General features: G+C 40.6%; 1 protein-coding gene across 3 annotated transcripts in view; it reads left to right on the top strand.

Moving 5' to 3' along the window:
• The first annotated feature begins 7,577 nt into the window (after positions 1–7,577).
• Positions 7,578–22,132, top strand: part of CHFR (checkpoint with forkhead and ring finger domains) — a 32,297-nt gene continuing 17,742 nt past the window's right edge. For all 3 annotated transcript variants that reach the window (XM_067306857.1, XM_067306855.1, XM_067306856.1), the window contains exons 1-8: positions 7,578–7,650; positions 8,063–8,207; positions 10,194–10,293; positions 17,219–17,328; positions 19,692–19,751; positions 19,922–20,134; positions 21,167–21,391; positions 21,973–22,129. In XM_067306857.1, the coding sequence (XP_067162958.1) occupies positions 8,075–8,207; positions 10,194–10,293; positions 17,219–17,328; positions 19,692–19,751; positions 19,922–20,134; positions 21,167–21,391; positions 21,973–22,129 (998 nt within the window). In that variant the 5' untranslated portion in view covers positions 7,578–7,650; positions 8,063–8,074. The remainder of the gene's footprint in view (positions 7,651–8,062; positions 8,208–10,193; positions 10,294–17,218; positions 17,329–19,691; positions 19,752–19,921; positions 20,135–21,166; positions 21,392–21,972; positions 22,130–22,132) is intronic.

Below are 22,132 nucleotides of genomic sequence, written 5' to 3'. Positions count from 1 at the left end.
GATGGAGAAAAAAGGCTACATATTTGATCTGTTTTGCAGGAAGAATCTGTAAGTGTGGGTATTTTCTGAACAGGATGGCCCAGAAAGAGGTCCAAGTTAAAGCTGATGCCTGGCTTAGTCACAATTCTTCTTCCTCTCCTTTACTTGGCATCGTCAACCTAATGTTCCCCAGCCTGAGACTGATCTCAAGGTCACTGTTTTGATTCTACTCTTATCCCTCCTGCCAAGAGGTTTATAGAGCTTGGTTTTCTTTGTAATGAAAGTATACTGCCCATCAGCCGATACTTCCAGATTTTCAATTTTCTTTTTGGCCTCCTAAGGCTTTAATATGAAACTTTCCATCTCACTGTCCATCAGAACCACCCCTCCTGAATTATGGCCAATTTCCTCTTAATGACCACAGCAGGGATTTTTAATAAATCAAATGAAACCCCCCCACACAAAATTGCTGCCACATTCCCATCCTCCAAGGTTGATGGATCTAACTCCCTGCCAATAATAAGCCAGACGAGATGTTACGGGACCCTTTGTTTTTGTGCAGGATGTAGAAAACAGACTTTTCCCTTTCACAGGAGGCAACTTACCTCACAAGAAGTAAACCAGTGTAGTGTGTTAGCCTGTGTCTTCACAGGCAATGCAAAACAAAAATTACAGCGGGTCTCTAGAATATGGTGCTGAGAGAAAGCAAGTACCAAGGTGAGATGTTCCACTGATGCCAGTGCCTGTTCTGAAGGTGATGCGATTTAGGGTATGTTATCATTTATAATGACAATGATTAGATGTCCAGGTATATACTACAGGTGATATCTAATTCTTATCTACTTATGTCTCTGGTCCAGTACCTATTCCAGTCAATTCACAGATCGTTACACTTTACAATATATAAAATACAAATAAATACAGTCAAGATGTTTAATGAGATTTTGCTTGGCCTGCTGCTGTATCACACTGTGATTTAAAGACCTACCTCAACAGCTTGGGAGGAGAAACTGGAGCCAGCCCATGATTCCCACTTCCTTTCGTGTCCTTTTCTGCCTCGAGATTCCCTTTCTCCACATCCTGCCTAAAAAGGGACTTGTGCCCTTTGTACCAAAGGCAGCGTTTGCTGGGCTTGCTGTATAACAAGTATGCAACTCGTTACAGAGACATTCAGCTGAGAGGGGATCCCCATGGCAGGGTTGCTGGGGCAAGCTGCCTCCCCCTGAGCTCCACCAAGGAAAGAGCTGAAAACCCTCAGCATCCTCGCCCTGCCTGGGAGGAAGATGCAAGACAGGCTCCCCTTGGAGCTCCTGGCTACGGCTCCCTACCTGGTCACAAAAATCGCTCCCAGTATTCAGGCTTTGGTTCATAAGTTCATTGTGCTTCCACAGCCGTTCAAAGCTGAGCCTGGTCTAGACAAGTGATAATGTTTTCGGGTGATGCCCAGCTGCCTATCTCAGTGCCCGCAGTGGTAGTCCACCGGTACATGCAGCTGAGAACCCAGTATGACAATTTTTGGAATTAAGATCATCTCTCCTGCATCTGCATACAGTCTGAAGTGATTCCCCTGGGTCTGAGATCGCCCTAATAATGGATTACTACAGGGGTTTGGGGTTTTCTCATGCTGACAGTGTCTCTGCTTATATAATGCTGTGGTTTAATAATGTTGGTTTTCACTGTTAGTGTTGACTTTCATTGCTAATCTCAAAGTAAGAGAAATAAACTTGCATTTTAAAATCAGAGAGGACAAAGAAAGTGTATGTTAGGAGTTTGTCTTTTAGTATTGGAGTCTTCTAGAAGTTTTCTACCTAAATAATTATCCGGCAGAGATTTTACTGTCAAGCAGAAGATAACCAGGCACTCTTTCAGTAATACTTTTAATGTGGTGGTTGAAGGATCCAGAATATTTGGACTGCATGATTATTTTAACTGCTGTGTAGATAAAAAGCAAAATGTGAGCAGTGGAAATGTGGAAAATATACACACATTACTATGTTACTTCCCAAACAATTTTCTTTTTCGCTTGCTCCTTAGTCTGGAAACAGTGATCAGACTCATTTCCTCGCATAGCAAACAGACTGCTGTAGGAGTACAGTGGTCACTTGTTCAAAGCAGGGTTCCTGTTTTAAGTAACAGGTCTCTATTTTCTGGGCCAGTGAAATTTCTTCTCTGTTAAAATGACATTTACATACCCCAAACTCAGGGCTGACATACCCTGCAGACCAGTGACACCCTTGCCATCTTCTCTTGAGCATTTTCAGGATCATTTTCATTCCTGTGTTCAGGTTTCTGCCCTTATTCATAAGCTGGGTAACGCTAAATACCTCTGTCACTACATCTGTAACTTCTCACCTCCCCATGGCCTTTTTCTTTACAAGGCTGAGATGGATGTCTTTCTCCACTCAACCACTCTTAAAGCTCTTTTCCAAAGGATGTGTCCTATCTGAACTTGGCAGAGATGTGCCTGAAATGAATTGTAGGACCAATCTGCACTTCTCCACTTCCTCAAGTGAGAGGCTCGTCAATGAACGGCTGCTAAATCTCACTCTGAACACGAGTGCCTTCAGCTCTGGCTGGAGGAGTGTATCACTCGAGAGGCATGATGAAATGTTTAGTATGGACAGTTGTTATGTCCTTGGTGTGGATAATTTATATATTTTTACTTTCTAGTGGTGTTAATTTGGCACCCCCTGGAGGAAATATGTTTGAAAACACTTAGAGAAGGAAATATTTTGAAAATCCCCTTTGGTGCAATCAGTTTTTTAACAAGACTGTAAATTCTCCCAATTATCTATGGAGAGGAAGTCTTTGCAGAAGTATTAATGTAATTTTTCTGTTTTTCATCCTGAGATAATACAAGCAATTTTTTTCTTCCTCAGACTAAACATGTCAATCTACGACTGTGACTGTGGAAGTGCTGGAAAATTTCTCTAACATCATAAGTTAAATCATCATAAGGAAAACATGGGCTGTCACCTATAAATGACAAGAAGAATCATTAAAGAGGTCATTCTGAGGCTGGTCCAAGATATGTAGGAATCGGTCTACATCCCTATTCTCATGGTTAAGACCCAGGTAATGCCAGGTAAAATGGGGGAAAGACCTTGCTGCAGGGCTGTGTTTGCAGTAATGACCCCTGGATTTACAAAACAAAATAGAACAAATCCACGTCTTAGAAAACCTAAGGTCATTAGAAACACTTCCATTTTACTAATCCAGTGGAACCACTCTCTTTGTTAGACAGAAACAATCATGTACTGGGCTTGCAAACTAGTTACAGAGTCTGATGGTCAGAAGCTGAAATATGACAAAGGCAAAAATCTAAACTGATTTGCCACTCCAGGCTGTAAGGAAAGAAAAAGAAAATAAGGACATAAATGATGCTAAAATGCATATTTAAAGCTTTAAAATCCTATTCTGAATTTAACAAGATAACTGGATGTTAGTGATTGCTAAATGGAAATGTCCATAGGTATTTTAATTATTTTTTAGCTCTCTTCAAGAAATACCTGACTGTATTCACAAAGGGGTTTCAAAGAGAACTAACAGTGTCGTACATCAGTGCTGTGTCCAGTAAAGCTAACCTGTGAAGGGTGCGCAATAATTGTGTTATTTTTGATCCATGTTTGTTTACTGGGCACAGAGCAGTCATCTCATTGCTCCTTCTGCTCCAGCAACAAAGCTTAGTCATGGTCCCTGCAGAAGAGGACTTCTTCCCAGAAACTGCATTGTGTCATTAGCTCCTTCATGCATTTTTTTTTTTTCCTGGAAAGTCCTTTGCATTTCCTAGGGAGTCAGCTGCCTAGAATCTAGGCCTTCTTTTTCACATACTTACACCCAAACTCACTGCAGTTAACCTTGTGACTTGTGGGCAATTCAAAGGTCTTTCAGGGGACTAATAAGGAGAGAAAGTCACAACATAGGAACAGCTATATTAGTCAGCTCAAAAGCCTCCCAGATACTAACACTGGTCGATAATGGATGCTTGGATAAACAGTGTAAGAAACGGTAAATAATATGTGATCCTTTTCTTTTTACCTTCTCACATGATGCCTCTGGCTGTCGTCTTCTCTCTGCCACATAATAAGAAAGAGATTTGGGGTTGGCTGCCTGATTCTGAAAATACTTTATGTTAATAGTGCATTTTCATTTACTGCATGGAAGGAGCATCGTTAATCTGCAGGATTGGGCTGTTAATCCTTGGGAAAATGCTGGACTAAAAGGCTGTGCTTGGTTTTCTTTTGCACTACAAGGTTGTTTTTCCTTACCCACAGACAAGCAGCCAGCAGTAGGAAACCACAGCTGAAGATGGCTGCATGGCAGCATAACTCTTGCTGTTTTAGGATGATTTTTAAATACTTTATCTTCCATGCAAAACACATAATGATTAGTTTAATCATAAACCATGTTTTCCATGTTGTGTTTGTCAGATTGTTAAGAATTTAATGTTACTTTTACTAGAAGTGAAAAATTTGTAGAGAAAATCAAACACCATCAGTCTTTCTGAACGTTATCTGTCACAGCATGACTGAGAGCTCCAGACATTAATGCAATACAAATATATTTGAAATTTTACAGTAGGATGTGAGTAGCTGCCTTCAGGTCCTTTTCAATAGGATTGATTTCTATATTGTTCTTTAGTAGGAACTCCTCAATTTCTTTTGCTGGGAACCACCATCAGAGGTGGCATTTTCTGATTTTGTATCTGTCCATGCACCATGGAGTATTCTAAAATGGCTTATGTGCCTGCTGCTGTTGGTAGGGAAAAAAACATATGTATTTGTAGCTTCTTTTTCTCCTGACTCTGATGTATGTATACCCACGCAATTCAGAGCCTGAAAATGAATTCCTCCTAGAATGACCTGGGTTACAGAAAGAAGGAAGAGAAGGAGGTATATTGCTAAAGAAACATTAACTGATGGAACAGATGGGAAAGACAGCCTCTAGAAAAAGTTCCTGTTCATTCTGCCTAGCTCAGAGCAGTGACTGGCCTTTTCAGGGATGGGTCATTTGGAAAATAGTACAAAATTTCTCTAAGCTGGGAGGGAAGTGTAGTCAACGTACATTAAAAGCAGTTATAGCAGTCTGCTGCTCAACTGCGCATAGCACCAAATCAGTACATCTCTAATTATTATTTGTCTGGCTGGCTAAGCAGCACAGCATTTAAAGCCTAATTTGTTGTATAATTTAATTTTAATTGAGTCTCCCATCCACACACGACTTGTTAAGCTAGCTGTATGTTTCACTTGCTGTCTTCTTACACGGATACTGTGGGAGAGCTGCAGGAGCCAAACCAATCATTTGCTTGCTGTGTGCTGTCACCAAGGTGCAGTAATTCCTTGGTGTGATTGCAGAGGGATCTCTTGGCAAGGATATTTGGAAAATACATTTTCTCAATGCCACAATATAACAAAACAACTTCCTCCCTCAGCTAATGCTATGGTTTACACAAAAGATTTGGTTGTTGGGCTTCTAGTTGCATCTCCCATGCGCTAGTATTTTCCTCTGCTGCTCAGAGATAACAATTGCTAGTAACTGTGAGCAGTAATAAAAATGAAGCACTGTGACAATGCTTTTGAGTGATTGTAACTTCTACTGATGTGTCTCTCTTCAAATAGATAAAAGGAGCTAGTCCTCAGCAAGGACAAAGTTCAAAGTAAGCAGCGTATTTTACAGACAAATCCTTTTGAAGAAATGAAATCAGTCAGGCCTTGAAGAGCCCAATTTTTTTAGTATTGTTACTAAAGGAAGAGTTACAGACTAAGGTCAATAATGCAGAGCTCTTAAGTACATGCATCAATTTTGAATTAAGTGGGTGCTTTTATTTTCTCCTGAACTGGGGCCCATGTGACTGAGTACTGTGAAGCAATATTGTACATTAGGAATCAGTTAAAAGTGCAGATCTGAAACACTTTTGTAACTGAATAATTTTGCTTGTATCAGTAGTCCTGCTTAAGTCTTCTTGCACAGAGTGGTATCACTGAGATTCAGGTGGCTAGTGGGATCTACAGGGTTTCCAGGAAAGGTTAAGATAAAAGCAAGATCTGGGGGCCCAAAACTGTGAATCAAGTAGAAGTGTCAACGCAAAGAATTGCAAATGGTTTTGTTTTCTTTTTTTTTCCCCCAGTTTTCATGCTTTCTGAGATAATCCAAACCTCAAATGTCAAAATCACCTGTAAAAAAAGGTTGACTGTCTCTGCATGTTATAGGACTAATTTAAGAAGCTAACCAGCAGGGAGATCCAGGATATCTCAGCTTCTTCCTGACCTGTTTGGATAAACTTAAAACTGTCATAGTCCTTAGGATGAATCTGCGATAAGGAGATCAACAACTAGAAGATTGCTACTGCTGTTGTTAAGTGGACAGGGATAATAATTCTTCTACCTAAGAAGCCACCTTATATGGGGCACTAATTGGCTTAAGAGGATTATGGAACGGCTACAACTAGTATGAATGTCTTAGAGAAACCTGAAGCCAATAAAGAGAAACAAGGGACTTGGATACAAGCTGATCGAGAAGCAGGTAACAGTGATGGTGTTTTAAGGGGGAAAAGGACCACCACACTTCAGGTACTGGCTTTCTTGATGGGCTTTGGAGAAGAAAAGTGCACAAGGGCAAGCAGCAGTGCCGTCCCATGGGAACCCGGACCACCCCAGGGCAGGAACGAGGTCTAGACGGAGCAGGAAAGTGATGTGTTTCCAGCCCTTTTAGCTCCCCGAGCGGCTCCTGGCAGAACAGGGAGCGGGGCCCCGGGGAGTGAGGCGAGTGCCAGAGCCCGCAGAGGCCGGGCCGCCTCAGGGAGCCGTGGCGCCTTCCCCTTGCTGGGCCTGTTTGGTTGTTTTTTGTTTTGTTTTGAAGCCAAGTACCAACTGTTGTAGAGGCAGACATTAAAATATGACCCAAGTTACATCCTTAAGGCTCATATCAGAAGGTGGAGAGAAATAATATGACGTTCTTTGAAAACAGTGGAGTTCGACTGAGCTTGTTGCTGGGGCAGAGAAGGGATGCGGAAGGCTCTGCTGCCGGTTCCTGTCCCTGCTAATTACAGCTTTTGGTACGTAGGGTTTAAAACTAGGGTCTAAAACCAAGCGTTTAAAACTAGGACAGCCCCGTTGCTGCTGGGCACATCCATGAGCGGGCAGTGATCCCTCCTCAGCATAAAAATCACTTTAAAGCATTTCCCTGGAGGAGCAAATATATTTTTATTTAACCGCTGCCGGCAAATTAATAGCTCTTAAATATCGAACAGTTGAACTACACTTAGCTTTTTACTGCATGGGACGATGATTTAAACGAGCTCGGCTTGCTGGGACACACAACTCACGGCGGGGCGCTCGGCCCGCCCACAACAAAGATGGCCTCGAGCGCGCTGTCCCGCCGGCGAGCCGGCCCTCACTCAAAATGTCCGCCGAGGCGTCTCCGGCGCCCAAGCCTAGCGCTCGCCCTTCTTTTCCCTATGCAGCGCGACGTGTCGCGGCTTCGTCGGAAGGTGCGGCGCTCTAGCCGGCGCGCCTCTGTGGCGGACGCCGGAAGGTCCGCCCCTGCCTGCGGTGCGTTCTCTATGGCCGCCGCGCGCCGCCCTCCAATGGCAGGCCTGGCCCGGCCCAGGCCGGATCAGCTGATGGCTGGCAATGTCTGTTGACAGGAGCCGCCTCGGCCGCGGCACTGGGTGTAAGGGCCGGCGCCGAGGGGAGGGGGCGCCGGGCCGGAGCGGGCGGCGGCGGCGTGGGGGGGGGAAGGGAAGGGAACAGAAGGGAAGGGGGGGCGGCGGCACCCCCTCCGCTCCGCTCCGCTCCGCTCCGCTCTCCGCCGGGGCGGAAAGTTGGGGAGAGGCGCGGGCGGAGGGAGGGAGGAAGGAGGGGGCCGGGGCGCCCCCCCCCCCGCGCCCCGCGGCGGGGAGAGGCGCGGAGGGGGCGCGCGGCGGGGGAGGGCTTCGCACAAAGGGGCCCCCGGGGCGGCGGCGCCCAGGGCCCGGCCTCGGCCCCGGCCCCCGCCGCGCCGGTGGGGGGAGGCCCCGAGCCGCCCCGGCCCCGCGATGCGATGCGATGGTGGGTCTGGGGGTCGCTTTGTCTCCGCTGCGCAGATGTGAGGCCGGATGGAGGGCTCGGCAGGCGGGGAGCGCGGCCGGCCGCCGCGGCCCTGGGGCAGGCTGACCCGCCTGGGCGCCGACGAAGCGGAGCCGCGTGTCCTGCTGCTCAAGAGGGAGTGGACGATCGGCCGCAGGAAAGGTGGGCCGCGGCCGGGGCAGCGCTCGGGCTCGGGGGCGGCCGGAGCGCGGCGCCTCCGCGGGGGGACGCGGCCTGCGGGAGCCCCCGGGCCCCTGCGAGGCGGCGGCTTTGCGCTGCCCTTCTCTGCTTCCCCGGGACTTTTACGAGCGGACGCGCCCTTCAGGTGTCTGTGGCGGCCCGGACAGACGAGCGAAAGCAGTAGCTGGTTCAGCAGAGTTTCTTCGTGTTGGTCCCGCTTATGTTCCCTTTTTGTGGTTAAAAAGAAAAGTTGGAGCTGCAAAGCGAGATGCTTGTGCTGTGCAGGCAGGAAACGCCTGCGCAAGAGCCCTTAAGACTTCTGGCCACATAAAGATGACTAACAAGTACTGGAAGTGTTTCTCTGAGATTTGGTTTGAAAGCCTTATTCTCTGAGTCTAGTGTTATTGCTATTTGCCTTTATTTTAAAGGAAAGCCTACTTACTGCCATTTAAACGGTCATCACAGAGTTTTATCTCTTCACTCTGCCCTGGCAGCACCAATCTTAAGTTTCCTGTTTATTGGTTTAAGCTATTTGACTGACCCATCACAAAGTAAAGTAATAGTCTTCAACAAACATCCGATGCTATAACTCTATGAGAAGTCCAGATAATGTAGGAAAAATATTTTACCTGTTTACATTTCATAATATATGCTTAGATTGCTTATCATTATATCCAAGCTGTAGGGCATTTCTTCAAAGTGAGATCCAGTTGGGGGATTATCTTGCAGAAGAAGATAGATTTTTGCATGCTGAATTGCTTCCATAACTGTTTACTAACATTAATAAAATGAACGGGTACAAGAATGCCAAGTTCTGGCTCATAAATATTACTTAGAAAACCTTTAAGAACATTAGAAAGGTTTGTTTGGAGCGCTCTGACCTTCCTGCTCCCATACTAAAGTCTGTTAGCTCCACAGAGTAGAATGGAAATGTTGGCATCCTCCTGAGTAAAATTTATCCTACTCGCTTTCAGTGGGCTTCCTAGAGCCACAGCTGTGCGGCACCAGTTAACACTATAGTTGTTAACTGTCCTGTGAATATTAGGAGTAGAATGGTACTAAACTGTCAACACTGTATGTGGTGACTACTATTTTACTTCTGGATATGTTATTGTCATAAGCTAAGGTACAGTGCACCTACAGTGTGAATAGGTGGAAGTGAATCATGTTTGTTAATTATAACTTTTTTAGAAGCAGATACCTTGAGTCATCTGTAAGAGAAATCAGTGTCTTACACAAGGAACCTTGATCATTGCCTTGAATGTTGAGTGTTAAAGTGAAGGAAAAAATGTTAAATTTGCTCAGAGCCCTAGAATAATAGTTAGGAAGATCTCTACCATCTCAACATCATTATTATATTTCTCCTCCGTATACCTAAATCTTAGTCTGTCCTGAGTTTTCAATCTCCCTTCAGCTTTAGTAATGTAACAGTGGTGTTAATGGAGGTAAGGAAAACCTCTTATTTAAAAATGAACAAACAAACAAGACTTTAAAGTAGAACAGTGATACCCTTGTATTTCTCTGCAGTTGGTTCCTACTACTTTCCCCCAGTATACTAGGATGAACCAGAAGTTGAATTCAATGAAACAGTGTTACAATGATGTGAAAAAGAGCTATGTGATCTTTGATGTGTGTCTCTAGAATTTAGGTTGAACACTTCCCAAATATGTGTGAATCTGTACCACTCTGGAGCAGAGTAACTGTAAGGACTGAGATTTGAAGGAAGAAGGAAAAAAAGAGAACTAAAACATCCTGAAATAAGCCTATGTCCATACATGGGACTATTTCACTGCTTGCATTTGTATATTGCATCCTAGACTGTGGTGCTCCCTATATACCAGTATAAATTTTGAACTATTGCAGATGTACATGACTCAGTTTGTTGTGCATTTATAGCCAAGTAGAATGCTGATCTGTCTGTGTAATGTGTATTTTTAAGCACACTGGAAAATCCACTTTCTTTTTAAGGTTGTGACTTATCTTTCCCTGGCAACAAGTTGGTGTCTGGAGATCACTGTAAAATCACAGTGGATGAAGAATCTGGTCAAGTGTCATTGGAAGATACAAGGTTGGTTCTGCTGTGAACTTCTATTCTTATCATCTTAGTCTGTGAAGTACAATTTTGTGTATTGCTCAAGGTATAAATAGTGAATGCTTTTTGTTTTCCTTCACTCTTTTTTTCCTCTTTTTCCATTTAGCTTTTTTTTCAGCACTTTCTAAATCTTTTTTTTCTCTTCAAAGGAATTCATAGTCTGCTGGCTGAAAAATACTGATGATGGGTAACATGTAATAATTCTCTAGCATATTTCTTCAGACTTGCAAACAAAAGATGACTGAGAAAGTTGTCAGTGATGCTAGCATTCTTAAAAGCTCTTTCTAGGCATGAGTGTGTCTCATTTCAGACACTCATGAAGGGAGGAAAACATCTGCAGTAATGATCCCAAAGCATAACAGAGACATGGGGTAAAAATCTGTGTATGTTATATCTTTCTAGTATTCAAAATATCCGTAGACTGTATACCATGAGCAGCATAGTATTTCAGCAGTTGTGGGCACTTCAGGTGGAGGTTAGATCCTATTCAGTCCAATTTAATTTAATTTAAAAAGTGTTTGCTATTTTTCTACTGTTGATATTTCAGTTGTATTTTTTTTTTCTTTCATTTAACCAGAAGGGTTACTTTCTTTTCTCAGTGTTTCTGTGTTAAGTTAGTGTGTGAAGTCCTTAATGGTAGAAAGATTTAAGCACATACTTCACTGGAACTAGTGTTACTAGTGTTAGTTAGTAAGCTAATTTAGTGGAACTACTTTTAGTATATAAAGTTAATTACATATTACTTCACACACTGAAGGCCAATGAACTTGCTATACTGGGTGAGGTTATTTCCTGTTGAGTTCTAAGACTACTGTGGGAGTACAAATAGCACTGCAGGGGTTGTGAGTGGATTCCAGTAGATTTTAGTTTGTTTTCTAGACTGATTTATAAAGTCTGAGATAGGAATTTGAAAGGGAGGGTGTTTCTTAGATGGAGACTGTAACCCTCTTCAAATCTTCATCTGCTTTGTTTTTGACAGTACTTTTGTCTAAGATTGCAGAAAGCTTCTGGTTTATTACATTTCAAGAACTCTGTGACATTTTAAAATACTTCTGTAAACCACACTCTTTTTCTGCCAGGTTATTGCAGTCGGCAAAGAAACAAATACTTTTCTGCCAGCTACCCCCATTCTTCATGTCTAGAAGGCATTTTACTCAAACACAGAGAAGAAGACAGTTCAAAATACATTGATGTATATACATAAAGAGGAAATTTCATTTTGGACGTTTTTAAGGATACTGTGCCAAATCTGCTGTTTCCTGTTCCAACATATCAGAATGCAATTAAATATATTGTTCTGGTAGCTCACGGTTAGCATCAGATACCTGCTGAGCTTTTGATTAAAACATCCCTCCAAGAAAATTCTGAAAAACCTTTAAACCATCTAATAGAATATAGCATGCGCTTTTGCTTTTTATATATATATATAGAGAGAGAGCGCTTTGGCAGAATGTATGAGGTTTAGTTGACATTTTCCTTTCAGCAGAATTTTTACTTCCATGTTCCTTTGTTGTGTCTTGCTCAGTTAGTAGCTGTTTTGATATTAAAAGGATTCTTTTTCAGGGCCAGGAGCACACTTCTAGATATTTGCTTGGGATATGGATTCCTTTCATATTTTATTTTATTTCCTCAAGTTCCTGAGGTTGGAAGGAACCTCAGGAGGCCACTAAATCCAACCTCTTCCTGAAGGCAGGGCCACCACTGAATTTGGACTAGATTGTTTAGGGCTTTGTCCAGTCAGGTCTTGAACATATCCTCCAAGGATGGATGTTCTGCAGCCTCTCAAGGCCCTCATTCCAGAGCTTAATTATCCTCATAGTGAATTTTTTATTCCTTATATCCAGTTTGAACCTTCCTTGTTTCAATTTATGACCTTTGCCACCTCATTAAAGAGCATGCCTCCGTCTTCTTGGTAACTTCCTCATAGTTACTGAAAGACTGCTGTTAGGTTCTCTGCCCTCAAGCCTTCTCTTCCCAGGCAAAACAAGCCCAGTTCCCTCAGCCTCTGTTTTTTGGTCTCGTGCTCCAGCCCCCTGGCAATCTTGGTGGCTGTCTGCTCAGCTTGCTCAAGTTTATTAACATCTTTCTTGTACCAGGTGACAGAAAACAGGATATAGTATTTTAGATGTGGGTGAATGAGTGCCAAGTAAAGGAGAATAATAATCACTTCCCTTGATCATCTGACTACATCTCTGTTGGTAGAGCTCACTGTAGCCCTTCATCACTGCCAGGGCACACTGCTGCTGTCCACCAGGATCCCCAGCCAAGCCAGTCAGTCCCTAGCCTGTACTGTTGCAGATGGTTAGTCCATCCCAGGTGCAGGACTTGGCATTTGTCCTGTTTGAATGTCATGAGGTTCCTGTCAACCTATTTCTTTAGTCTGCCAGGTCCCTCTGAATGGCAGTCCTGTTCTTAGCGTGTTGAATGCAGCCCCTAGTTTGGTGTCATCTGCAGACTTGGTGAAGATGCATTTCCTCTGCTCCTCCAGGTCATTGCTAAAGATACTAAGCAGGGTAGATGTCCCTGGATTCCTGAAACCACTCCTAGTTTAATTCACTTGTAGCTGGTAGCGTTAGTTGAGACCAGCGTGGTGATAATACAAGCTAAAGGAATTGTGGATGATGCAGAAACTTCCTTGCCTTTCCCTCTTTTCCTCTGTTTTCTTTCAAGGCAAAAAAGTGCAGCCAGCAGAAGGAGAACTAGCTGAGCTAAATTAAATTTAATTTTCTACATGATGCATTCACAGAAAGGTGGAAATTATTATCCTGCTAATGTAATAGAAGGGCTGCAGTCCTATACAGTACTATGAATTAGCTGCTTATGGTTTGGCATGTTACACTTAAGTGTGTCTAACAAAAAAGACTTAGGTTGTTCATGTTCTGCTTGCCTGTGGGTGAGTTGATATGAAGCGTGATGGTTGCCATTTGCTGAACCAAGAGACTATCTGGGGTTGATCTGACATCTTGCAGAAGACTATTTACTCTCTTTTGGGACTTCTGATGTTTGCTCTGAATATCAGCTGAGCTCCAAAGAATCAAGCAGGCTGAAAGAATAAGATTTTTTGGATGTTTGAGTTGGCAATACTTGATGCCCAGAAAATTACTGCAATGTCAGCTTTTTCTACTGTGGAGTGGAAAGTAGTTCTGGAAACATTGCTGTGGTCAAGCTCAGATTTTTTTTGGTGAAATGGAATGCACTGAGGGAGGCAGTTTGTGACAGCTGAACTGAGTGGACTTTCTTTTTGTATTGTGACTGAATCAAAAAATATCATAAAATGCATGTAGATAACCAACATGGGTTCTTACCTCCCTGTTAGCATAATGAGTTCTTGGGTCTAGTTTGGAAAGAAGTACCATAAACTTGCAGGTGAAAGGAAATGCTTAGAGAATTTAAAATTGAGTAAACAGAAGTTTTGAAGCAATGAAAACCAAGAGTTAGCAAATAGCACAACAGAATATTCTGCAAATGCACCACTTTGTTTGTTTCTGTTTTATTTTCCAAACCATGCCCTAGTTCCTTGATGCTGCTTGAAAGAAACTGAATTATGCAAGCTGACCTAACACAGCTGAGCCGGTAGTTAGCTTGCCCTAAGTAAAAGCAGTTGTAAGACTCTTCATTTTGAAAGAGAAATTTTAAATGCAACTCTATATGCACGAGACTAAGATAGTCATGTGAAAGACTATCAGACGTTCCCTTTCTGTGGATAAGTAGGAGATTGATCTTCAGTGGCCAGTGGCACCTTTTCTGCTACTAAATTTTTCTCACCTCACCAGATGTGCTATTTCTGTGACCATTAAAAGAATGGAGACTAGTACAATACAAAGGACTTCCGTAACTTATTAGGATTTGAAACTTATTTCAGTTTACAGTATGTTCGGGATAATACACGCTTATATAGTAGATAACTTCTGTGTCAATACTTCTAGAAGTTTTGCTGTAAACTACGTTCTTTTCCCAGATGGGCATTAGTAATTACTAAAAAGTAATTGATTGGCATTTTTCTAGGAAGGATACCAAAGTGTCTTACAATACACAGATCATTTACCTACTTCAAAGTAAGCCTATTTTGAGTGGAATGTAGCTGTATGGTATTTTGTATCAATAGTGTGTGACAGCTGGAACTGGAAGTCAAGATGATGTGTGGTTCATTAATCAAACTGTAAAGTCATCAACCACATTGGAATTGGGTCAAGATCTGAGGATTTTTTTTCTTCCACTCTTTGGAAAAGTGACATAGGACCTTTTGTGACATTGTTTCACAACTTGGACAATATGTATCTGATAGAACAGTTTTTCTTCTCCACCTCCAAAATAATACAGTCTGGTATCAATTCAATATTATTTGAACCAATGAATGGCTTTCATATTTGGAATTATAATTGTACTTTCCATGTAATTTATGAGGACCATACTTTAGTCTGAAACATCAGAGATTCAAATGTACAAACATTACCATTTGTCATGTCTCTGGTTTAAAAAAACTGCAATGTTAATCCCAGACTTTACCATATCTGTTAAAAGCTAAGTGAAAGAATAACACAGTTGCCTGGGCTGGTTTGATTTTTTTTATTATTATTATTTTTTTTTCCTTTCCCTTTCTTTGATTATTGGCTGAGATCTAAATACAACTATTCCTGTTTGCTAACATATTTAAGAAAAATCTTATGATTTTTCTCTGAGTGGTATGAATTTGATTCTACTTCATTTGGGTTCCTGGATGCCAAATGATTCATTTAGTCAGCTCTCACTGAAGTCAGTATAGCTGTGCAAGACTGAACAGATTTGGCTGTTTGTAGTCAGTTTGAGGATTAGGGTCCTGGGTCCAGTTTCTGCAGCTTGCCTTGTCAGAGCAAGCACAGGTGTTGCTAGATGTGTGACACTAATTTTTTTTTCTCAAGAATATCTTGCTTAAGTTATTTAATTCCTCATATCCATCTTTGAACTTAGCAGTCATAATACTGAAACTTTATAAAATCCACTCCTCCCCTTCCCCCTCCCCGTGTTTGGTAAAATATTGGGGCTAGGAATTGCCTGGAGAAGCTAAGCCTCAGTAAGAGACAATTTGTGTTACACTAGTTTAACTGCTTTATTACAAAGAGTCGAAAAGACTTGGGGGGGGGGGGAGAGTGCGTGCTTTGCTTTGCCTTCTGGAATACTAAGGATATCAAGTTTGATGTTTCCTAGTTTTGCTAAAGGACCTCTGAGCAATGTCAGTGATTGTTGTAAGCATTAACGTTTCATTGATGATTGAAGGAGATGCTTTTTTTGCTTTAACAATATCTTCTTAATACATTATCACTAGCAGCAATGTTTCTGTAAAAACAAGTATAGTTTCCAACAGACTGACTAAAATTCTTTTTTCATCTTAATTGCTAAACTTCCAGTGCTCTTAACTTTTGGTGACATCTCCATTCTGCTATTTCTTTAGTTCTCGTGTCCTTCAGGGTAGTCAATATCTGAACGTCTAAGGTTAAAAAGGCAAGCTTAAAAAAGTTTTCTCATAAAAGAAGCTTGAAGTTTCTTTCATGGGGCAAAGATTGATATGACTCAAAGATTTTCTTTGTTGACTTTTTGTTTTTTATATCTTGTTATTTATGTTGGATTAGTGATTTATCCATGTATGTAGTGAAAGCAGCTGTACAGGGAAAATCAAGAACCAGTATCTTGATCAAGACTTGCTGTGGTTATTTGAAAGGGCTTGCTTTTCCTTTTAACTTTTTAATGTAATGCTTCTGACTTTGTACTGTTGACATCTTGGGGCACTTAAAGTTCTTTTCTTTTTCTTTTCATGTTACTAAATGACAAGAGATTTTTTTCCTGAGCCAAACTGCTTTTAAAAAAGAAAAATAATGATGAGAAGGGATGGTGCTTGTTTCTAAATAACCATCCCTCCCTCACCTCCAGAGAGAAACTGCTCCGTTTGAGGAAGGCTGGGCTTTGTCCTGGGAAAGCAAGGTGGCCTCCAGGAGGTGGCAGCAGAGATTTGCTGTCATTTTATGCAGAAGCTTGATCTGCTGAGGGAAAAAGCAGCTTTTCTATTCTTTCATATTTGGTATTAATTGCTGAGGTTTTGAATGGCAGAAGTCTGAAATTCTAGAAAGCTGCAGCCCTGAAAGAGGCTTACTGCAACTGAGCTGAAATTATTCGGTACATGAATAATTTGACTTGGTTATAAAACACTCATAGCTTGTGTATAAAATGTCACCCGTCGTGAAGGAGCAATGATACCACCATTAATCAGCAGTGCTCTGCATTTGCTTGTTCCCCAAATTTGGTTTCTTCCATGAGTCTTACAGTTTTTATCCATATAAAAATAATTCTTTCCAACTCATGTTTTTTAATGTTTACATGTGTATAAATGTTTTTCCACCTAACTTATTGTTGTTTTGACTTTCAGACAGTGTAACCTTGAAATTTTAAGTTTTCACTGTTTGAAGCAAGAGGGGAGAAAAGTGAATGCTGGCATGGGGTACCTGACTGTCCGTACAAGAGAGGTTCCTTTGTCCCAGAATGTCTTAGGAGATAAACATAACCTAGAACTTTTGAAATAGAATGCCTATTGTCCTTTCCTGTTTTCTGTTTAAGGGATGGCAATTATTCTACAGAAATAATCATCTAATTATTTCGACACATTCGCCAAATGTCAGGGATCCTTTGTCTGGCTATTTGTCATCCACCAGTTCCTTTCTAGGAGCTGCAAATGAGCACTGAAGTCCTAGCAGCTCTGCGGTTTAGTGTTTTAGCCAGATTTTTTTTGTTTGCTATTGTACATTTTTAGATCCTGGCTTATATTGTTTTTAAGAACTAACAATTTTCTTTGTTAAAAGTAGCTTGTTTTTCCCTTTCCTCCTAGGTAATTATGAAAACATTTAGGCTAAATGCTCTTTCTTTCTCTTTGCAGTACTAATGGAACAGTAATTAATAAACTGAAAGTGGTTAAGAAGCAGACATACCCTTTACAGACTGGGGATGTGATCTATGTTGTTTACAGAAAAAATGAGCCAGAGAACAGTAAGTAAATGATATTTTTTAAATGGCATACTTAGTCATTTTTGAGTCATGAGAGAAAAGAAGTATCAGTACAATTGAAACAGAATTACTCATTTAATTTTAACAGAAATAATTTGTTAAAGTGTAAAAACAAGTCTCTATGGAAAAGGTTATGGACATGCCCATTTTAACATGGACAAGTCTGAGCAACTGTCTGAAATGGAAATGTGCCTAGAAGTAATTTTGGAAGAAATAGTGCTTGGAATTATGACTAATAAGGCCCTGATTATATTCATCCAATACTTCCTTTAGAAGTCAAATTACTGAGCTGTTAAGTGATACTTTGTGTTAAATTTAAGGAATTTTTGGCACCAGAAGAAGGGAAGGCTGCAAAAGTGGTCTTTAAAAAAATGGCTAATTGGGTGAAAAAAGTGCTATAATAAAAAGTAGAATTAGTAAACATGGAAAAATATTATATTAGTGTGGCTTTTATAAAGACAAATCATGGCTCACAAAATCTACTTTAATTCATTTCAGGAATCGCCAAGTACATGGAAAAGGATGATGCAATGAAATAGCGCACTTAGGTTTCAAAAAGTTTTAATGGAGTCCTTCCTCAAAGGCTTTTAAATAAGCCAAGCTCTTGTTGACTAGGAATTAGGGTCCTTTCATGTATTAATAACTGGATAGAAGTCAGGCGCCAGGTTTTTAGCTATAAATGCTGAATTTTTGCAATAGTAGAAAGTTAACAAAAGATTCCATGAATGATCTGTGTTGGTATCTATATTCATGATGTTCATAAGTGATCTGGGAAGTGGTACTATTGAGGTGACAGAGTTTTCATTTGATATTTGGTTGTACAGGATCATTAAATGCAAAGCTGACTGAAAAGACTTACAGAAAGAATTTAATTGCTCATTATTGTAAAATAACAGATGAAGTTCAACTTTGATAAATGGGGGGTGGGGAGAAAGCTCAACTTTACATATGTGTTGTTGTGCCCCAGCCAATTGCTCTGTTCATTAGCCTGCAATTTTTCTTTTAGTGCAAAGAATGTAATATTTAAATTTTAGTAGAGAGTATTCACTTTCAGGTAAGACTCCAGAATAGCAGAAAGAGGCATTTTAAATGTTAATTCTTATTACTTTATTTGATAGCTCTGAAGTGGAATTTTTAAGGTGAACAGACAGACTTTGTGTGGTCATAAGCTCAGCTATTTTTGTGAAGATAACTAGATACACTGGGAGCAGGGGTGTAGTATTGGATAAGTCTGTAGCATGATACTTAATGTAAATACATATGACCTTAAAATTTTCATGCATCAATAGAAGTTTATGAATTGCTAATCTAAAAACTTCTAGATATATACATACCCACTAATGAAATATGATTTCCTTTTATGAAGTTGCAGTTAAACAGATCAGACATTTATGCTGCCTGATGTAAATGCTACAAGAAGCAGTGATATGCTATATCTGTCTGTCTGTATGGTCTACCTCATGAATCCTCTTTAAGATGGCACTATTGCAGCTGATGCTACTTAGAAGAACTCATTTATTCTAATTTTGCAACTACTTTGTAATGAACTGAGTTACTGATTTCTGCTTAGGTTAACAACTATATGAATTACCAAGTAGTTAATATCACTTTTTCAGTTTCTCCAAGATGAGCGAGTTTAGGTCTGGCATGTGTATTTGGCTGATCTGAGTAGTTCTGAAGGAGACTAGACTCTAACTTTTGTTCAGAAAAGGAGCAGCTGCAAACTAAGAGGGTCTCAAGTGCTTCTAGGTGGCTGGAGATGAAAAGAAATGCAAGTTAGGAGGATCTTTGGGACTGTATAAGATTGAAATAGGGTGGAAAAGAAGGAGATATTATCCAATTTGTTTTATTAATAGATAGTAAATTAGTTTCCTGGATGAAATTTGTAACATCTTAATTTGTATTTTGAGACTTCATGTGTCTCACAAAGAAATCTAAACAAAATAGATTGAAGAAATTGAGATGTGAGCTTAGAAATAATAAGCTTCTTCCAAGAGTTTTCATTAAAGTGTCAGTAAAAATACTCACAGTTTGTTCTGACACAGAGCAGATTTTAGGTTTAAGAAATGATTAAGCCTCTAGTTCCATGGCTGGCACAAGTTAAACTTTGCACAAAAGCGTCTCTGCCTGGCTTCCTGAGAAGAAAAGATCTTGCTGTGCTGTTTCTAATTGCCTCCTAAGTAGGAGTATTAACGTTAAACTATGGAGGTGATCTCTCATTTGCCTCTTCTGTTGTCAGACACTGGGGAAACAGTCACTTGTGGATAGAATTTATTTATGTGAGACTGAGGTTAGTTAATTTTTGCTTTAGAATTCTGATCAATCTCTTCTGTCATCTCTTTCAGATGTTGCTTATCTCTATGAATCCTTAAACACACAGCATGATGCAACTCAAGAACCAGTAGGTAAGAAAGTAATTCAAGAACCAAGAAGAGGAGCCAAACTCTAATGACTAATATAACCCTTCTGAGAGAGTTTGATTCCCTGGAATTTTGAAGGAAGCTTCATTTGAAACCATGATGTGGTGACTGTCACACAGATTTTTCTTCTTTCCTTTTTTTCCCCCTATCTGTAGAAGTTAACGTAGAAAACCTATGCCATGTGACCAAAGATACCTCAAGTACAGGAAGAAGTAATGATGAGACCCAAATTACCTCATCACCATCAGCTACTCAGTCTTGCTATGAGGAACCACAGCCATCTACTTCTACATCTAACCTCTTTAACGCTTCTTCTACCTCTCTTACTGAGTCTGCATCTGTTGAGCAGGATAATCCTTCGACATCTGGTAAGAGTTGTGTCACGTATTTAGTTTGGTATCCCATCAGCTGTTACTCCAGTCTTGAATCTTACCCCCATTCAGGTCTTCAGCGTTTGTCTTCCCAAGTCCTAGTGAAAGGAACAGGTGGACATGTGTATTCTAACTTTCTCTGTTAACACACAGGATAAATCCTAGTGGATGGGTAAAGCAATTGTGAGAATTGCTTATGGTCAGGGAGGCAGAAAATACATATATATTCAAAACTGTTCAGTCTTTACACTATGGCTTGGTAATGGAGAACCCACCAGTGAAAACTTAGCAAATCTATATGGCTCATATAGCAAAGTAACTGGATACGAGTGCTTGCACTCAGTTTCTCAGCAGAGCTACTGCATGTTTTAATTGTCACTGTTGCTGCTGCTGATCACCAGTCCCCTTTCTCTTGCTTAGAGTTCTAAGGCCCAAAGGTATCACATGGAACCCTAGTCTCGTATCTTGTGTAATATCAGCAAGTATAATAGCCAAATGCTGCATAATTAAAATATAACTGGAGCAAGAACAGTTATCTGGAAAATGGAACTGTCAGCAGTTCATTGGGACTCTTCCCACATGCTCCTCTGAAAATGAAAATTTGCACTTGAGTTGTCATTCTAGTATCAGAGGCTCTCTGTTGTGCTCCTGACTTGTTGTATGTGATCAAGATTGTATAAATCCCCTGCCTGACATCTTTGTCGGGAAGACTTGATGCAGATAATAATCTTATGAATAAATATTCTACATTTTAAGTAGGGATGGAGATTTTAAATAGGGTTACACAACTAATAGCAGTTTTTCTTCAAGTCTTCCAAGTCCTGGACTTGGAAGTCAAGGCTAGTCAGTTTAGCTCAGAATACCTGCAACGTAATTACACAGACATTGCTTTTATGCTTTTGCACCACTCTTTCCTATCCAGATGTTTGAATTGATGTGTGTGCATCATCAGGGTTTGAGTAGCTGCTGTTTTCGTATGTCCCATAACTGTATGCAACTATGTTCATATTTTCTGCTTTTATTTTGCAGGATCACAATCCTCAGTTTTCACTCCTGTGCCTACTTTCCCCATCTTAGAATCTGTGTGTCTAAGAACACTGCATGATGAACACGCAAAGCTGGATATGAATACGGAAACTTCCACAGTCACTTCAGAAATCATTGACAAAGAAAGAACAGAATCAGATTCGCAAAGGACAGAAGGGGAAGAGGAGGAAGAAGATTTGAAACCTGCTAAGAAGAAACTAAAAGGAGGCTAGTATACTACAATATTCAGCAACCTACTGTGCACTCTTCTATTTAAATCTTATTGTTGAAAGTTAGTTTAAAAAATATAATTATAAACTTACAGCTATGACCATTTTTTTCGTAGAAGTCCAGTGAGACTGCAAAACATAAGGGTCTGTGGTTATTTTTCATTATTAATATGAAATGAATTCAAATTCTACCAAACCTAGAAGGGCTTTAAAAGCTGTGTTCATATGGGATAGGTAATTTTTTCCCCTTCACAACATTATTTTGTGTTGTAATAATTGGATTAAAAAAGGAAAGCAAAATGCTGGGGGGGGGGGGTTGTTGTTGGGGTTTTTTTTCCGAATTGAGTCAGATCAGCTGTTGGCAGTCCTCTCTGGATTTGTTTGTTTCTTCTTGTTTACTTGGTTTCTGGTCCAGTGAAAATGACAACTTCAGTAGCAAAAAATGCTATGTGCAAAGCAAGAACCTTTAGCAGAACTATTGCCAGTGAACCATGTAACTTTCAGGTCTTTTTTAACACTTGCAGAAAAACCCCCACCCCTCTGAAAACTATATTCTGTGGGAATATTCTGTCTTTGTAGATGAAGATGCTTGTCCAGATCTTCCAGCAGCAGCCCCCAGTGAATGTATAATTAAAATTGGCTCTGAAGATGCAAAAACAGCAAATGTGAAACCAGATAAGATGGAAGAAACATTAACTTGCATTATCTGCCAAGAGCTCCTGCATGACTGTGTGAGGTA

The sequence above is a fragment of the Apteryx mantelli genome, chromosome 17, assembly GCF_036417845.1.
Source record: "Apteryx mantelli isolate bAptMan1 chromosome 17, bAptMan1.hap1, whole genome shotgun sequence".
In the NCBI taxonomy this organism is placed as follows: Eukaryota; Metazoa; Chordata; class Aves; order Apterygiformes; family Apterygidae; genus Apteryx; species Apteryx mantelli.
The sequence above is the reverse complement of the archived record's forward strand: the minus strand, read 5'-3'. Positions and strand labels throughout refer to the sequence as shown.